This window comes from Apium graveolens, chromosome 1 (genome assembly GCF_009905375.1).
Source record: "Apium graveolens cultivar Ventura chromosome 1, ASM990537v1, whole genome shotgun sequence".
Lineage (NCBI taxonomy): Eukaryota > Viridiplantae > Streptophyta > Magnoliopsida > Apiales > Apiaceae > Apium > Apium graveolens.
The window spans coordinates 7,991,421-8,011,082 of record NC_133647.1 but is presented as its reverse complement, the minus strand read 5'-3'; the positions used below and the strand labels follow the sequence as shown (position 1 = coordinate 8,011,082).

Sequence of the window (19,662 nt, the reverse complement as noted above, 5' to 3'; positions counted from 1 at the left end):
TAACAGCCTTGTGATAGCAGTCGCGTGACTCGTATTGCGACCCTCTCAGACTGCCCACTCCGTTAGGTGTTGGGAACTTTATCATTAAGTGATGTATCGAGGTTATCACCCTGAACGCTCGCAACCAAGGTCTGCCCACCAACACGTTGTGCGCGGAGTCTTGATCCAGCACTTTGAAGTCTATCATTTGAGTGACAGACAGAGCTCCTTCCCCAAGTGTGACAGGAAGCCTAACCGAACCCATAACTCTCACTACTTCTCCAGTAAAGCCATTGACGTGTGCATCTTCAAAATACATGTCGTTATCCGGGAAACCCATTTTTTTGTACGTGCGGTAATACAGGATGTTCGCAGAGCTCCCGTTGTCCAAGAAGACCTGATACACGTTCATTGCCCCAATAAGCATAGTTATCACCAGTGCATCGTTATGGGGATGATGTACCCATCTTGACTATCTTATCCTGAACGTAATATCAGCAGATTCCCCTTTGAATATTTTTGGAGGTCTATCTTCCAAGCTATGAATGTTGGTGAATGGTGGGTGTCGTGTCTCTCTTGCATTCCTTTCCAACGCTCGATTGCAATCACCAACAAACGGATGTCCTCCGAAGATTGCCCGAATACTTCCAGCCCTTTGGAACTTAACCTCCGACGTCTTTTCGACATCCTCTGCCTGTGTCGAATGCCTTTCATATTTCCCCTTGTCATCATTTCCTCTGCGCCATTTCACCTTATCAATCCACTCTCCCAGATATCCAGCCTTGATCAATTCTTCAATTTTATCTTTTAGGTGACGACACTCGTGGGTGTCGTGGCTGGTAGACTCATGGTAATCGCAATATTTTTTCTTGTCTCTACTCTGCCATGAAGTCAGACGGTCTGGTTTCTTGAAAATTCCCCTATCCTTATTCACCTCGAAGATATGATCAATGGATGCTGCCAGCGGAGTGTAATTGCTTACCCTCTTTTCATAGTTTGACGGTGGACTCCATTCTCTCCGCGTGTTCACGGTGTTCACCCTATTAGGGCTTCGGGCATTCCCCCGGTAATCTGGACTCATGGATCTATCTCTCCTCTTAGCCCGCCCCTTGGAGTTGTGAGTACTATAATTTTTCTTTGTTTCAGCAAGCGATTGTTCAATCGCTTTAAAGGATTCCGCCTGTGCAAGTACATCAGCTAATGACACAGGGTCCTTTCCTTGCAGGTGTTTCCAGAAATCCGTTCCCACGCGCAGACTAGCTATGAGAAGTATTTTTAGCATCTCATCAGTTGCACCCCTCACCAGAGTAGACTCTGCATTGAACCTTTTGAAGTATGAGGTCAAGCTTTCCCCTTCCTTTTGTTTCACGTTGGCCAGCGTGGTAACAGGTGGCGTATACTTTACTGCGTCCTGGAACTGGGTTAGAAACAAGGTTTTCATCTGTTCCCAAGATGTAATCACCCCTGGACCAAGTTTTTGGAACCATTGTTTAGCACCTTCTCTAAAGGTGGCAGCCAGGAGACGACATCGTGCCAAGTCGGGTACCTGATATACATCCATCCCAATGTTGAAACGCCCCAAGAATTCCATGGGGTCAGAGTTTCCATGGAAACGCAAGTCATTGGTTGTGTTCCTGTATCCTGCAGGCAGCTGTGCTTCCCTCACAACAACAGAAAATGGGGAAGGGGCTTGCGCAGTTGCTGTTACCCTACCTCCTTCAAGATGGTTGAGCAACCTCTTAAGATCGTTCTCATTAAACGTCCCAACTCCAGGAATGGTTTGAACGTTGAGTTGTTGGGGTTGTTCCACAACTTGTTGTTGTTCCCATTGGTTACCCCCTGGGTGTACTGGTGGATCTTGCCGCCCCTCGCCCTGAGGCTGCGGATGTGGCATGTTGCCATCTTAATTTTGGATATTCCTTCGCGCACGAGGTTCCTCATGGCCGCCCCTTGGTATCTCATTGTTGTTCAGTGACCTTTCTTGAACTTGGACGCCGCCCCGGCCATGAGGACGCGTCCCGGATCCATTGCCTGTAGCACTGTGTGAAGCCACAGGAACAACAATTGGTGCTCCATCAGTTGTGGGTGCGCCCTCTCGTCTCTCATTATATGGCACCCTTCCATATTGGTACCTCATCCTTCCTCGCCCATTCCTTTGATAACCTCGGCCGTAATTTCCAAACCTTCCTCGCGGAGGGGCACGCTCGTGCTCGCGGTGCCGCACCCTATCATCCCTTGGGTATGTAGGGGCATACGCGTTGTATCACGGGGCCTCGTTTCTCCAGCGTTTCTTTCCTTTTTCCATTCTACCAGCAGCATTCTCAAATCGTCGTCTTCCAACATTATGCCAAGCCTCTTCTTTAAGGTTGAAAAATCTCTTCTTTTCTCATCTTGATTCTGAACATTTTCCGCATGACGACGCTCGTCCACCGTATGCCCAGACCTATGTGGGTGTGGTATAACCTGGTTACTGAGACGAGGCCTTTCTCTACCGTCAGTGTCCTCATCGACAAGCTCCACAATAGGTTCTACATCATCAGAATATTCCAAGCACCGCGGAGTGATTCGCGGGTTTTCTCCACTGGCCTGGGCATCTCCTTCAACTACGGGTGCCTTCCTCACGGCGTGGCCGCGACGGGGAAAACGACGACCCCTCATCGTCTTGCGACGCTCCACAGTATTCAGCCTTGAGTGAAAACTGTTAAGAGTATCCCCCATGCGGTACAACTGCTCCAAGATATCAGCGTTGCTGATGAGAACTGAAGGTGTTCCTCCCACATCCGGAGCTCTCGGTGGATCTGCCATGTTTCTGGGCACATAGGCTTCATGGCGAGTGTAGCCTCCCTCGCCTTCTCCTTCAGATCTGCTATCACTTCCATCATAAGAACTTCCATCATGATTGTAAGACATCTTTTCCTCCCTAGATTTTGATCTTAATCAGCACCCCTCCTTCTAGCGCCAATTTATTGACGGAGGAATCTGGTAACAACAAAGATTGAGGTTTCTCGCCGGAATTAAGATCTATGACGGTGGTTCTTCGCCGTAAAATCAAGCGGTATATGGTGGTTTGTGGTTGTTTTGGGCTGAGATTGATCAGAGTAAGTGGTGGCTCTCTTATCAGCTCTCAGCTTCTTACCCCTCTCAATGTGCCTACGTACCCTTTATATAGGAATCAAGTCTGACGTAGTTCTTGTGGAACAAGAAATCTAATGGGCTTAGACTTCTTATTCCTAGGCCCGGTAGAAGCCCATCCAGAATCCATCTTCCGCTAGCTTTAGGAATGCCCAACTATGAGGCCCAACCGCAAAGGACCAAGGCTCGTCCGTAATCGTAGGACTTCACGGATAGTGCATCTCCCTGCGCAAGGATAACACTCCGCTACAACTATCTCCCTTGATTTACGGACGCAGGTATAACCACGGTTCACCCCAAGTACCGGACGCATCCCTGTCCCCCGAATGAGGATAACTCACCAGATAACAGGACAGATGATCCCAAGCTCTTGGTTGCAAAGTGCAGGATGACTCCAAAGTTCTCCAACGAGGACACCCGTTGAATACAAGAACAGAGCTCCCAAAGCACACACCAAAGTTAACCCCACATCCCCAACGAGGACACCCGTTGAATACATGAGGAGGCCTTCAATCATCAGGCATACCCCTGGAGGCCTTCAAGCTTTTCACGGACATCCCCCTCCTTGACCGTCTCAAGGAGGGAATTCTTCAAAGAGTACCTGCAACAAATATGTTAGTAAAGATAGCCATCCATTGCTCATTTCCATGCATACTTTTGTCCTGAGGTCAATATTGAGAGTGTATTGACCAAACACAGGACGCGTCCTAAGACCCTGGACGCGCCCTCGCCTTTATGAAGCCTGTATTGTTTCCTCAACAACCGCCTCTCACAGCATTCCACAGTGACAGGACGCGTCCTAAGCAGGACAGGGGCGTCCTCCAGCTTCCATTGCCAAAAGACCACAATTGCCAGATACTTTCACCATGGTGGACGCGTCCACAACGCCTGGGCGCGTTCTGCCCATGTACCTTCAAGCTTTCTTATCATAAAGTCATCCTTCACAAAACACGCCCTCAAAGTTGGGCGCGTCCTGTATGCCTTGACGCGTCCTCACCTTCTACAACGCGATACCGAGTTTGACCGTAATTAATCCGCGTCTGACCCGCGTCAATCAAATGCCTAATTTTGGGTATAACAATCACCATATGAAAGGCTAAGAGTCATCTATTTATTACATAACAATTAACAAATATTTACTTATCATTTTTGTATATTATTTTAAAATTTGGAAATCATGTAATTAGCATTAGGTGCTGAATATGCTACATACGAATTAATCACTACCTCATGAAAAGTTTAATAGTTTAATGAGCTCTACGTGAGGTTCTTTACCTTAAGTTCCTTATTTTCTATATATAATCCAAAATTTTGGACCTATATCATAAAAATAATCTTAACTGTTGATTTGATATAATTAAAAATAAAAGAATAAAATTATAATTTATTAAAATGAGTATATTATTAATATAATCATAAATATAAAGTGAATACATTCCTCTACATTTAAATACCAATTACGATATAATATTTTAATACAATTCTAGATAGAATATCAATAAAGATTTAATCAATCATAAATATATAATAATACAACGGTAGATAGAATATGATTTAATAGTCTACTATATATAGCTATAATTCAATTAAATATCAGTATATTTTTCAATTAATTACATATTTGTTACAATAATATTACAACATCTAAAATTACAATATATAAGTATATTAAAATTTTATAATTTTTTTTAAATAAAATTATAAAAGCAGTGCATCGCACGGGTTATTAAGACAGTACAAATATATAATCATTATATATATACACCAATATCTAAGAATAATATTTACTAAGCAAATAAATAGTAGGGTCTAAGTTGAAGTAAACATAGATGATTGGATTCCAAGTTACACGGTACAACATGACTCTAGTGGACCTGTGTTGTCGCTATGTTGGCAGAATCAACACCAACACAACCCTTTGGTATCAAATCAATTGCATTTTTTAATTGTTTTTTCCTTGAATTATTATTTTTATAGTGCACAACTTTTTTTAATTTATTTATAACTTCGTCATCCTCCTCCAATTGGTTAAGTGGTTCTTCCACTGATTGTTGCTTATTAAACTATAATTCTTCGAGCTATGGTGAAAAAATATATCATCGTGGGGTCCAAATGAATGATTTCTTATTTTTATATATATTTTAATATATTTGGTGAACTTATTCTTATATATCAATACATTTAAAATATAGAATAATTGGAATTTATAATTTGTAAAAATCTAAATTTTAAAAATTCGCGATTTAACTTTTTATGATTTAGATCAATTTTTGATAGGGTAAAAACAATTTTTACCATTTTTTATAAATTTTATTTTTCTTTAAATTTTAACATAATAAAAAAATGAATTACCATTTTTTCCAAACTAATATGACTTGTAACCTTACAATAATTCAATATATGTTCTTATAAATTCTCGGGTAAGTCAGAATCGAACCAATCCGGAACGATAGATGATAAATTCTTAATCGTTTGAGTTATCCAATTGCGGTGACTAGTAAATTGCTAACCTAGTACGACAAAAATGATACTCCTTTTATTGTTTTTATATGATGGTCGACTTTTGTGCACACACTTTTAAGTTTGATCACATAGTTAGAGTAATAATTTTCATTTTTTTTAAATAAAAATATATAACTAAAATTTTAATTTACAAAAACAAATTTAAAAATTATTATTTTATATCGATTAAAGAACTTACAAAGTCACGGCGACATAAAATATGTAATAAATTGAGCCAACCAGATGCCAAATCCTCAAGTAAATTTTGGCAAACAATGACGACAAATAGTTCCTCACCAAACATTTTTACATGTCCACTTCTTACATTAAACTATGGATGTCGAGAGCCTATTCCCGGTCCGGCTATTGTTATAATTTAAGTGCGGATACAGTTACGTGACTCGTTAATTTCCCTTATTAAATTTATTTACTAAAATTTTCTAACGGACATGCACTATGGTCACAGACGAGGACACTCTTTAAATACTTACATTTTATTTTGCCACCTTCATAACATTGTGTCACTAAACACAAACAAGAACAATGCAAGCCACCTCCTGTCATCTCATTCCTTCAAAATTTCCGTCGCCTAAACTCCCACCTCATGTCGACAAGCTCCCGATCACCGGAATTGTCCCTCGAGCCGTCTCGATCACCGCCCCACCGAGCCAGCACAAGCAAGTTTTATCACTAGACATAGATGACACTGTGACAGCCTTTTGGGACTACCAATTTTTGTTCATGTCACAACGTTCCGAGACACTTGATCCCATCACTTTAAGTGTCGCGGAAGGTGCAATACCTTCCGATTTTCCATCAGGAACTTATTATTTGACTGGACCGGGACTTTTTTCGGATGATCACGGGTCAACTGTGCACCCTCTAGATGGTCATGGTTACCTCAGAGCATTTCAAATTGATGGTAAAAAAGGAGAAGCAAAATTCATGGCGCGGTACATTAAAACCGACGCGAAAGTGGAGGAACATGATTCTGCGACGGATGAGTGGCGGTTTACGCATCGAGGTCCGTTTTCGGTTTTAAAAGGTGGCAAAAAGCTTGGTAATACTAAGGTAATGAAAAATGTTGCAAATACTAGTGTTCTGATTTGGGGTGGAAGGTTGTTTTGCTTGTGGGAAGGTGGACAGCCTTACGAGATTGATCGTAACACGTTGGATACTATTGGAAGATTCGATTTGATCGACGGATGTGATTTGTCGCTTAATGGTGGGATTAAGGGTGTTGGTGGTTTTTGGGATTTGGCTGCAGTGCTATTGAAACCAATACTCTATGGTAAGTTCATGTTTAGCTTCCTTCTTCATGCATAATGTTAATTACTTCTCTCTGTTTTGTTTCTAAAGCGAGAATAGAACCCAGAACCCAGAACCTACACAGGATAAACCCTTACCGCTAGGCTATTCCATCGTACATGATCAAAACATACGATAATAGTATAAATCACAACATAATCTTGTACTTTTGACCAACTTTACGCGAGTTTTAATGTTTTCGATGTATTAATGTTACAGGAGTGTTCAATATGCCGCCAAAGAGGCTATTATCTCATTATAAGATCGATTCTCAGAGGAATAGGCTTCTAATCATGTCATGCAATGCTGAGGATATGTTGCTTCCGCAAAGTAATTTCACATTTTACGGTAAGTCATAAATGTTTGAGTGGTCCGCAGAAATTAAATTAACATCGGTTGAAAAGCATAAGCTTCCGTTATGTCTTCCTCTGATATCTTAAGGTTTTAGATGAGTTGGTTACTTAACTGGTGCCTTCACCGAGATTCAAATAGTATATGTTGAGTTGTAAGACAAAATGAAGTTGAAGGATCTTAAGAAGTCTCTAAGAAGAGAAGATTCTGTTTTTTTGTTTGTCTTTTTCTCCTCTTGATCCGATCATAATACATGAAAACGACATGAAGGAATAATATAAATTTATGTGTATTTATATTCTGCTTTGCTAATGATGACACAAAGCCAAGAAGATCCAAGCATTAATCTAGTAGTACTAAATTGACTTTTTATTGTTTACTTTTTGTTTCTTGCTGCAGAATTTGATTCAAATCTAAAGATGTTGCAGAAAAAAGAGTTCATTATTCCTGATCATTTGATGATTCATGACTGGGCCTTCACTGACAACTATTACATATTATTTGGCAATCGCATAAAGCTTGATATTGCTGGTATCCATACATCTTATATACTTTTATGTCATACATGCATGAACTGTTCAGAATCTACAAAGATCCGCAGTAAAAGTAAAACATACTTACCACGCTTATTAAGTACGCCAATATTAAAACACGAAAATCCCATGTCTGATAAGCAAGACTGAACGCCTGTATTCACATAAAAAGCGCGGTAAGCATGTTGTAACGCATGTTGTAACAGTCGTCTGTCAGAGAGCGACCATAAAATATAAAGCTGTAATTCTTTTTACCTATAGTAACATATTGTCAATCTATAATATGATCATAGTCACAGCAAAAATGAGTAATCATGATTGGTTTGCAGGATCAATGACAGCAGTATGTGGGCTATCTCCAATGATATCAGCATTGTCACTGAATCCAAACAAGCCCACATCTCCAATCTATTTGCTTCCTAGGTTTCCTACAGAGTCCACCAATGCAGGTAGAGATTGGAAAGTACCAATTGAAGCTCCTTCACAAATGTGGGTATTGCACTGTGGAAATGCTTTTGAGGAAAAGGATAGAAATGGGAATGTGGAGATTCAGATACAAGCTAGTGGTTGCTCTTACCAATGGTTCAATTTCCAGAAAATGTTTGGTAATATTCTTTTTTAAAACCGCAAATACTAAAAGTCCCAAAAATATTTATCCGATGGTGTGTCGAATACTGATGTCAAATCATCATCCGGTACACCATTCAGTAAATATTACTGGAAATCTACGCTCTAGAATTGCTCTGTAACAACATTTTCATTCGCACAAAAAATTTATTATCGATTAAGTGTGATGATTTAGTTATCTAATATTGTATCAGGGTATGATTGGAAAACTGGCAAATTAGACCCTTCAATGATGAATGTTAAAGAAAAAGAAAAGAAGTTAGTGACACATCTTGTTCAGGTCATTTCTTGCTCAGATCACTGAACTAAATGACCTTCACATTCTCTTTCTGATGCATAAGGACTAAAGTTCTTGTTTTGGTCTATGCAGGTATCTATTGGTTTGGATACAAGAGGAACTTGCCAAAAATGTGATGTAAAACCTCTAAACAAATGGGATAAATCATCAGATTTCCCTGTAATCAATCAGAACTTTTCGGGTTCAAAGAATTCATACGTGTATGCAGCGACTACCTCTGGTTCACGCCAAACTCTGCAACATTTTCCATTTGACACCGTGGTGAAACTAAACACGGTAGATGAATCCGTTAGTACATGGTCTGTTGGCAAGAGAAGATTCATCGGAGAGCCTATATTTGTGCCTAAAGGAACCGAGGAAGGTGAAGGATACCTTCTTGTTGTCGAGGTATGTGAATTGCAAAAGAGAAGAATGTTTACTTTGGTATTTGCAGTTTGTTAGAAGCTTTAGGAAGCTGCCTGCAACATTTTCTAATACAACTGTTGTTCTATATTTTGCAGTATGCAGTATCAACACAGAGATGTTATCTGGTTATCTTGGATCCAAACAGGATAGGGATGGCTAATGCACTTCTTGCAAAGCTTGAAGTCCCAAGACATCTGAACTTTCCACTTGGTTTTCATGGCTTTTGGGAAGACAGTAATCATCAAAATAGTGACAGAGATTAATATGAAATAATCATGTAAAACGTTATCCGTTTAGCAAATTATTCATTTCCCCTTGTTTACCTTTCTGAATTTCATTCCGTTTATTTAGCACAAACCAAAATGTACAAGCTCTAGTTTCATAGTTCTTAGGATGATTAAATTCATCTGGGATAGAAAATATATTCAATGGGTCATTTTACTGGCTTCTAATCTCTCCCTGATGTTTTTTTCATTTTCTATTTGCCAAGTATCTTTTGACACTACTGCATTAAACCTCTCTATAATCTTAATACTCCTACTAGGTAACATATTAGAATTCATTCAATTATTAACAAATTGTTAAACAGTTGCCTGAGTTCTATTAATGATGTGCAAAACCATGAAAAAAGCGAGCTGAGAACTAAGCAGAATGACATAATTATTATCTAGAGTAAAGGTTTCATTTCTATCTGTTACACGAGGTTTGGATAGTAGGCACTGGGAACTGCGATCTGCGAAGGCAGGCATATAAATTTATAATGTACATGTGGTGTACTCTGACTGTACCGTTAAAGTTACAAGCCCTATCATTGCAATTTACAACTACACCAGAAATTTAGCAGGACATGAAATATTATTGTCCATATGTTAAGTTTCATTATTGTGATTCATCATTATGAAGAAAATTTTCGAAAGTGACTTTTCTACGGTTGTCACTACCTTGACTGTTCTCAGTATCCTGAGTTGGACTGCTTTCACGATTCATGAAATGAAACCCCATCATATATCTATATTCTCCCGTTCCAACACATCGCGGGCAGTAGCCAAGACCACTTCCACCACAAGTCCTGCACCTGCATATGGATGAAGGGGTGGTGGAATAGCTAATATTAGCACAGATATACTTTGCAAACTGTATGTATAAACTGCTGATTCTCTGTATTAGCATATGATAACCATGATACTTTACCATTTCGGCCACTCGCCCTTCGGAAGCATTTGTAATTGAACTTCATTAGTCCTGCCTGTCATTTCAAAATATATGAATACGATAAGAGGTAGAGGACATGAAGGTGATTAGAATTTGTAATAACAAATTACAATTATCTGATAGCCAAAATAACAGCTATTTGATCTGAAACAATAGATATAACTAGAATCCATAAGAACTTTGCAAGCATAAATGAGAGAAACCTTTTCCACGACATTGGGTACAATCAACTCTACCGCTCCCTCTGCATACCACACAAGGTGGATCTGGCTTCTTTATCTTTTCCCTCCAAACATTTGACTGCAACAAATGAGTGGATACATGTCATTACCTGTAACTGAAGTATGAAAGTAGTGACAATACTATTCTAAGATACGCACGATAGTACCCCTCGGACATTTTCCAATTGTATGGAACAGTTATATGGACGAAGGTAATCCTAATTAAAAGAAATAGCAAAAACTTACAACTTGAATTTACTCCCATTTATAAAAATAATGTAAAGACATGCTGCTAAAAATATACATAATTTCTATTTCTAACCTTTGTTCTTTTGGCCAAGTATTCCAAAGTTTTATTGTCAAGATATAAAAATTCAAGGCCGGTGAGTCAATCAATCAGATAGGCTCGTCAACGACAACCTGACCAGTCAGCTGACTTGCTTCTAAATTTAAATTGCTCGGTTGAGCTGATCGTTATCTTCCGACTTGCCCCTTAATAGTTGATTAGTGAGCAACTATTTAAAGATTTCACAACCATGCTAAAAGTTTTAGGACATACACTGATCAAATTAAATACCAAATACATGAGAAAAATACATAATTTTTAACTTGATGACTTTGTACTTATAACTCCATACATCAGTTCTAAAGCCTCTAGCTGGTCAATATATAATTTTCTAGCCTTCTTAGTATATTTACCCTAATTATAACGAAATTTTCTATTCAGATTACAATTACCCTTTCGTGCTTTCTAGCCTTCTTACTACAATTTTCCTGATTGTATAGTTTACCTAAATATACACGAGTCGTTGGAGAAATGTGGCGAAATTAGGACTAATAGTAGCTTAAGTGATGCAATCAGAGACAACATTAGTGTAATGAAACATTAGCGAATTGTCCCTCAGAGGTAGCAACTAACAAATCTATAAACAGCGAACATGATATTAGAAGAGATCGTAAAGTATAAACAATAATTATTGTATTCGAGTTAAACATATCCGATACCACTTAAGCATTTCCGGTTAGAAACACTATAGTAGTAATTCGAGTTTCCTTTCGGTTTTAGACACACTGTAGTAATAATTCGAGCTTCCGTAAAACAAATTGTTGTAACACCAAAACAATTCGGTTTTAGACACACTATACAGGTAATTCGAGTTTCCTTTCGGTTTTAGACACACTATAGTAGTAATTTGAGTTTCCGTAAAACGAATCATTGTAACACCAAAACAGTTCGGTTTTAGACACACTATACTAGTAATTTGAGTTTCCGTAAAACGAATTATTGTAACACCAAAACATTTCGGTTTAGACACACTACAGTGGTAATTCGAGTTTCCCTAAAACGAATTGTCTTAACACCTCAGTCCCGCATCGAAAAATAAGTCATACTACTGTAAAGAAAGTAAAAGCATATGAGGAGCAAGAAACATAGGAGTATATATTATTACCTCAGTTCTGACAATCCAAGAGGGTTTGGTAACAGAAAGAAGACGCTTTTGATTAGTAGTTGAAGTAGAGGAGCTTTCTTGTTGTTGGCATCTAATGCTACATATAAGACTGGCTGTTCTTGTAGCCGCCATTTTTTTTGCTCAATTTTCTCTCTGGCTGATTCCAAAAGAAAAAAGAGTCTACCTGGTAAATTTAGTTAGTTATTTTAACTGGTGTTCTAATTTCTAAAAAAGTAGGGAGAGATACCCATTAATGGCATAATTAGTGATTAATTGGATATATTTAAAATATTTAATAATATTTAACTTTATTAAACTTTATTTATTTTTTTAAAGAAAAATAGGCAATGATTAATCAAATTTTAAAATAAATATCAGAAGAGTATCTTGTAACAATTAATCAGTAATATTAATTTTTAGAACACTAAATTAGCATTGAATTTAATTATAATGAATAAGACTTTTTAATAAATAGTTGTCACTGCTTATGTTTTAAATAGACACGTGTCAATCTATATATATATATTATAATAGTAGGGGAGTGTATCAAAAAACCCACAAAACCTTCCAAATTTTTTTCTTGAATTCTTATTTTTTTGACTATTTTATATGAAAAACGGTTCCTTACATTTAATAGTATCGTAATAGTCATTAATTACATCAATTAATTATGTATTAGGTTTACTTTAATTTTTATCTATATAAAAATTTAGTGAAATTACTTTTTGCTATTATATTTAATATCAATATAGATTATTAGTTACTAATATAATAATGATCATTTTAAGGTAAAATGATTTATATTATGTAATTTTAATTGTTCATTAAGATCAATAACATTTATTTCCGGATAAGTACATGTTAGCCGATTTTAATTTTTCGAGAAATCCTTTCTCGGTGTTAATGAAAGAACCGTGATAAATTATGAAAATTTATAGATTTTTCGTTTTACATGTAGAATCTTTATAAAATTAAAATAGAAATGTTTTTAGTTTTATATATGAATAAATAATATTTGACCAATTCTATCAAATTTAATCAACCAGACCCTTTTCTCCTATTAAATTTAACTAACACGACCTTGACCGGTCAAGTCAATCGAGAAATTATACAATTTTTATTTCATTATATTATACCTAAATAAATTAATATTTTAATTAAATAAATTCTTAAACTAATACTCCCTCAGTCCCGCCCAATCGTTATCGTTTTTGAGAGAGTGCCCGACATGCACTTTAAAATGAATAGAGAATATAATTCTATAATTTTTTTTTCTAAATAAAAAATAGAATGCTTAAACATTTATTCAGAAAAAGAAATTTTAAAAAAAGTTATGGAATTATACTTTAAATTCATCTTAAAATGTGTGTGGGACAATATCTTAGAAACGATAACAATTGTGAGTGACGGACATATATATTACGAGATGGGTTTCAGCTTTTAAATTTTCTTAGTTATATTTAAAATTTGTATTTTTTGATTAAAAGGATCACGTTCATATGTTAATTACTATTTTTTTATGATTATTAAAATTTTAAATGTATAATAAGAGCATTCTACATTTCTTCATCCTAGTTGCTTGATTAAAAAATTGATTATTTTCTAACCACTAGAAAAAAATCCTGAAACCCTAAAATTCTCTCAAACTTGAACCAACCTCCCTATCATCTCTAAGTGGAAAGCCACGATCTCTTATTCTTTTTATTATTGTTAGTTCATCTTTTAGTTCATCTCTTGTTGATTTTCAATAATTTCCAAATTTATTTGGGGTTTTTTTTCTCTCCTTGTGAGAGTTTAGTTTTATTTGATTTGTTCACAGTTCATCATTCCCGAGATTACAGATCTGCGGAATTTTCATGGTGTTGATTCAGTGATAAAGGTTTTTATGCTGATGGATTTGTGGTCGATTGCTCAAAACAACAATTGGAGGATTATATCATGTAGATATCACTTCAAAAAATCGCTCGGTTGCCTATCCAAGAAGAAAGAATTCAACAACGATATAATTATGCATTTGTTTAATTTCGATCATATGTGTAGATGCCGTATGACTTTTCATTCATTTTTAAAAAAAAGAGCATTCTTCTAACTAACTACTCATGTAAATTGTCACAATTTTTTAAACAGCTATTAATATTGTTATCAAATTATTTTAAAATAATAAAATAATTTTTAATATTGTTAGTAATTTAAAAATAAAAAATTGAAAAACGCGCGGGTAAGTTAATTAGAATTATAAATAATAATATATTAATTCTTACATATAGCTAATAATCTCTTTTCTGTAAAAATAATATATAACATCTATATATATATTATAATAACAGGTGAGTGGATCGGAAAACCATAAAAACTTCCAAATTTTTTTCTTGAATTCTTATTTTATTGACTTTTTTATTTAAAAAAATGTAAAAAATGTTTGTTGGATTTAATAGTATCTTAATAATTATTAAGATAATAATGATTAATAGTTATAATTAATATTTCAATATAAATTATTAATTACTAATATAATAATGATTATTTTAAGGTGAAATGATGATAAAATGATTTATATTATGTCATTTTTTATTGTTCATTAAGATCAACGACGTTTACTTTCAGATAAGTATATGTTAACCGATTTTAATTTTTGGAGAAATCTTTTCTCGATGTTAGTGATGGAACTGTGATAAGCTATGAAAATTTATAGATTTTTCGGTTTACATGTAGAATCTTTATACAATTAAAATATGAATGATTTTAGTTTTATATAAGAATAAATAATATCTGCCCAATTCTATAAAATTTAATCCACAAAACCCATTTCTTCTATTAAATTTAACTAACACAATCTTGACCGTTTAAATTAATCGAGAAATTATACAATTTTTATTTTATTATATTATACCTAAATAAATTATTATTTTTATTAAATAAACTCTTAAACTAATACTAAACATGTATATTACGAGATAGGTTTGGGCTTTTAAAATTTTCTTAGTTATATTTAAACTTTGTAATTTTTGATTGAAAGGATCACGTTCATTTGATAATTACTATTTTTTTTATGATTATTAAAATTTTAAATGTTTAATAAGAGCATTCTTATAACTAATTACTCATGTAAATGTCACAATTAAAAGAAACTATTAATATTGTTATAAAATTATTTTAAAATAATAAAATTAATTTTTAATATTTTTAGTAATTTAGAAATAAAAATTTATAAAACGTGTGGGTAAGTTAATTATAATTATGAATAATAATATATTAATTTCTTATATATAATTGGTAATCTATATCTATAAAAATAATATATAACATTTTGTTAATTTTGATTAAAAATGAACGATTTAAAAAATTTAAAACATCTTATATTTTTTGTCTTCAATATAGTTAAGTGCTACATTGACGACTCTAAACTCGCTTTTTTATGGATCAAAGGTCAATTTTGTTAGTTACAACATTTTTTTTTAATTTTAGCAAACTAAAATACAAAATGAACTACTACCTCTTGGTCCGTAAGTGAATTTAAACAGTAATCATCTAAATATAATTCATATTCAATTTAAAGGATCGTTTGTATCATGAGATTTCATCATGTTAACGACAAATAGGAGATAAATATGATATATATTTATTGAAATATCATTTTTATTCATTGGTTAAAATTTATGATTCAAACAGTTCCTAAACACTTTTACAATAGACCTCAACGGGAAAAAACAGTTATTTGAACTCAACCATTTTATTTGTTTTTTTTAAATATTATTAATTAATTAACATTTTATTTTATATTAATTATTATAACTGTTAATATAAAATAAAATATGACATCAATGTTTTAAACCAATTATCTTTACACAATTTTTACGTATCATAATAATCTTTTCTATATATTATTACATAAAAGATATATAATAAAATTTTTGTATTGTCACGTTAAATATGATTATGTTAATGATTATGTAATGTATAACACACAGATTTTAATTTATAATATCAACCGTCAAATAATTGGTCTCGCTCGACAATATAATTATATGGCTTTATATCCTAGTCTAATTTAAAAATATGAGCTAAATATGAATTAACTGTTCGTGACTGAGATTGATATAAAATAACAATTTAAATGTTGTATGTTTAGCAAATTATTCATTTCCCCTCAGATTACCTTTCTGAAAATTTCATACTCACTTTTAAACTATTAAAGACCGAAATACTCGGTCGACAAATTACCCACCTGATACTCCTTTGTAAAGGGCATATTAGCTGTCTTGCGCGTCTTGCGCCTCTTTCACTGTCGTATCTTATTGTCACGTCCAGAGAAACTTCGTCTTGGACTTATCGTTTACACTTTTTAGATGTTACGCCTTCTTGGGAGAAGTAGCAACGTGTTACGCCCACATGAATCACGTATCTTTCAGATATGTCGGGAAGCTAATATGCCGAAAAATTGCTGTCTCCCCCTGCTTTCCGGTTGGTCGATCACGCCACTAACGACACCGACACTAGGGGAGACATCAATACATGTAGTGCGTCTCCAACGTAGTTGTACTGGGGTTTGGGTATGCAAAAAAGTACAAATAGGCGTAAGCAGGTGACGACTATCGGCGACAAACACTATCAACTGTGATGTAGTTGTTTAGTAACTTACACAGCCACGACACCCTCCCTCTTTCTTCTGCAATAATTTCCAATAATTTCCATTATCTTTTCTTTTACACTCATTTTCGAGGCATAGTGGGATGAGCCGACGGGGTAAGTTAGTAGTATAAAAATTTGAATTAACGTAGATGCATTAGTTTTTACGGGTGTGTATTGTTTACAGAGGAATTTGGTAACAACAAAATTCGAGGTTCGTAGCCGGAAATAAGATCTGTGAAGGTAGTTCTTCGTCGGAAAATGTGAACAATATTTGGTGGTGGTGATTATTGGTGGCTAAAATTGCTTAGGGTAAGTGGTGGCTCCTTCGCGCTCTCAACTTCTGACCCCTTGCAATTTGCCTACGTATCCCTATTTATAGGGAATCAAGCCAACGTAGTTTTTGGGGAACAAGAAATCTAACGAGTTTAGATATCTTGTCCCGAGGCCCAGTAGGAAACCTAATGGAAACCGTCTGCTACTAGCTTTAAAAATATCCGCTGATGAGGCCCAACGACAAAGGTCCAAGGCTTGTCCATGATTTCAGACTTCACGGATAAGACATCTCCTTGACCAAAGATAACCTTCCGCTACTAGCTGTTTCTCTAATCCGTGGACGCAAGTATAACCTTGGTTCACCCCACATATAGGACGCATCATTGTCCCCTGGATAAGACCCCTACCAGATTACAGGACAAGTGATCACAAACTTATGGGTGCAAAGTACAGGATACTCCAAAGTCTCCCAACGAGGACACCCGTTGACTACAGAGACAAAACTCCCAAAGCACACACCAGAATTCATCCCACATCCCCAATGAAGACACTCATTGACTATATGAGGAGGCCTTCCATCCAGGCATACCCCTAGAGGTCTCTGATAACAGACACCGCCTTCCTGTGGTTGTATTATAGGAAGAAACTCTTCAATAGAGTACCTGCAAAAAATAGGTTTGTAATAATAATCTCCCTTCTTCTTCTTAAAGCATCCAAAGAACTCGTCCAAGTAATATGTTAAAGTCACATTCAAGCCACCTTTTTCACCTAGGGCGCGTCCTAACACTTGTGGTTAAGTGCCGCCCTCAAAAATCACAGTTTATTTCCCATATTACTTGAGGGCACGATTTTACCTTCCATGGCATAATGGGCGCGTCCTTGAGATATAAGCCTCATTCTGTTTGTACACATTTTGAGGGCGCGCCTGAGGGTTTCAAAGCATCTCTAATTAATTCATCAAATAGGGCGCGCCCTAGATTTCTTGGGGAAAGTGGGCTCGCCTTATCTTTTCCTTAATTTTAGGCATAAATGACCTAATTTCGCCCAATTGACCCGAATATTCTTTGTACCAAATTTTAGGCATAACAACTATCCCCAAATTTCATATGCTATTAAAAATGGGATTGAAATTTTTAGCTTTTATCTATACTTATAAAATTTGTGCAAAAAAATACAGCACATGGCGTGCCTATAGGGCACATTCTATGAAGTTGAACAACCACTTTTATCCGGAGTAATGGGGATGTGATTAACGTGACATGACAGCTGTCTCACATCATTTTCACCTATAAATATAACTTTTCACTTTCTTTTTCACTTTACTCTTTTACTTTACCCATTATCTTTTTCTCTCTCCAGAAATTATCACCAACGGTTTTTGAGAGCTCTTTTTGCTCAGAATCAAGCCATTCCTCATCATCTCCACGGTTTTTTCGGGTCAACTTTTTCATCAAACCAAAAGGTACATAACACTTCTTTTCTTTTTAGGTTTCATCAAGTAGAATATGTGTAATGTTACGATGACTGTTTGTCTTCTTTTTCATTTTTTCTTATGTGTTCTTCCATGATTGTTGTGTGTATATGTATGTGTATTGTGTATATATTAATTTAGATCCATAATTATAGGATTTCAAAATTCAAATTTATGTTTTTGGAATCCTAACTGTCACTAAAATTATCTTCTGCACCCAATTTATATTTAGGATGCGCCTTAAAAAACTTTTTCGAGATGCATCTTAAGTTTAGGTCAAACATGGTTGATCATTAGTTAACTCAAGGCACGCCTTTTTATTAAAGCGCGTCTTCTATTTAGGCACTTGTCATAATATGTTAAGCAAGGCTCGCCATTATTAGCTAGGGCGCGCCTTAATCTCTTGTCTGTATAACATTTTTTTCCATTATACATTCTTTCTTATCTCTTCTGGGGACGTGCCCTCAATGGATTTTTCCGTTTGTTTTGACAGCTGGAAGAAGAGGGCGCGTCCTCTCCTTTTCATCAATTCAAAGATTTCTGCACTAAGCTAGGAATCTATTCTTCTCCATCCATTTCCTTCAAGCTAGATTTCCCAGACGCTCATAGGACCCCTGAGTTTTTAGAACAAGATGCCGCCTTATTGAAGAATCCAAAAAGGACAAATTCATGGCTGGTTCTGCAGATGATTCTTCCTTAGACGACGTTCCCTTGGCACAAAGAAAAGGAAATAAGAAACTAATCTCGAAGGAAAGATCTCCAGCCCCCATGGACACAGACTTAGATGATTGGCTTGAAGAATTGAATGCTAACAGGTATATAGGTGTCGAAATTAGGGTCAATATAGGTGCAGGACCATCAAAGGTGTCCTACAAATTGATCTCTCCTAGTTTATCTCCCCAATCACCCCATGGCGCGCCTGTCCAATCGGATGCCGAGGGCGCGCCTGATGAAGACTCCCCTATTCTTTGAGAAGAAATGAACTTTATTGATGATGACACCTACCAATTTTCAAACTCTCCTGAACTCTCGCCTGTTCCTTTCGTTCACTGGGATGTTTCTGATAGCGAATTGGACTTTGAATAGAGAAAGTATGAGAAGTGTACTGAAGCCGTGAAGAAGCACTTTGGGAAAGAACGAGGGAAAGTTATTTTTTGTAGGACTTTCATCTAGCTGCTCGGATGAACAACTAGAATGGTTTTGAAGAAGTGTACTGAAGTCATGAAGAAGCGCTTTGGTTTTCTGACCAAGGGTGACTCAGTTGGTGTTT

At 35.8% G+C, this 19,662-nt stretch overlaps 2 protein-coding genes across 2 annotated transcripts; one reads left to right on the top strand and one right to left on the bottom strand.

Annotated features, from left to right (window-relative positions):
• Positions 1 to 6,126: 6,126 nt before the first annotated feature.
• LOC141719118 (carotenoid cleavage dioxygenase 7, chloroplastic) lies at positions 6,127 to 9,575 on the top strand. Its single transcript, XM_074521501.1, has 7 exons — positions 6,127 to 6,904; positions 7,141 to 7,269; positions 7,672 to 7,803; positions 8,135 to 8,410; positions 8,627 to 8,712; positions 8,803 to 9,117; positions 9,231 to 9,575. The coding sequence occupies exons 1-7, from the start codon at positions 6,157 to 6,159 to the stop codon at positions 9,396 to 9,398; spliced, it is 1,854 nt and encodes a 617-aa protein (XP_074377602.1). The 5' UTR covers positions 6,127 to 6,156; the 3' UTR covers positions 9,399 to 9,575.
• Positions 9,576 to 9,786: 211 nt separating this feature from the next.
• On the bottom strand, positions 9,787 to 12,199 carry LOC141719111 (uncharacterized). Its single transcript, XM_074521493.1, has 4 exons — positions 12,020 to 12,199; positions 10,551 to 10,647; positions 10,327 to 10,381; positions 9,787 to 10,210 (listed from the first exon to the last, which is right to left on the bottom strand). Exons 1-4 carry the CDS (start codon positions 12,149 to 12,151, stop codon positions 10,015 to 10,017), a joined length of 480 nt encoding a protein of 159 aa, XP_074377594.1. The 5' UTR covers positions 12,152 to 12,199; the 3' UTR covers positions 9,787 to 10,014.
• Between the last annotated feature and the right edge of the window lie 7,463 nt (positions 12,200 to 19,662).

Coding starts and splice junctions, on each gene's coding strand:
- LOC141719111 (XM_074521493.1), bottom strand. CDS start 12,151: ATGGCGGCTACAAGAACAGCCAGTCTTATATGTAGCATTAGATGCCAA. Junction 10,648..12,019: donor CTTGGATTGTCAGAACTGAG/GTAATAATATAT, acceptor CATTTGTTGCAG/TCAAATGTTTGGAGGGAAAA. Junction 10,382..10,550: donor TACCCAATGTCGTGGAAAAG/GTTTCTCTCATT, acceptor TTGAAATGACAG/GCAGGACTAATGAAGTTCAA.
- LOC141719118 (XM_074521501.1), top strand. CDS start 6,157: ATGCAAGCCACCTCCTGTCATCTCATTCCTTCAAAATTTCCGTCGCCT. Junction 6,905..7,140: donor ATTGAAACCAATACTCTATG/GTAAGTTCATGT, acceptor TTAATGTTACAG/GAGTGTTCAATATGCCGCCA. Junction 8,713..8,802: donor TAGTGACACATCTTGTTCAG/GTCATTTCTTGC, acceptor TGGTCTATGCAG/GTATCTATTGGTTTGGATAC.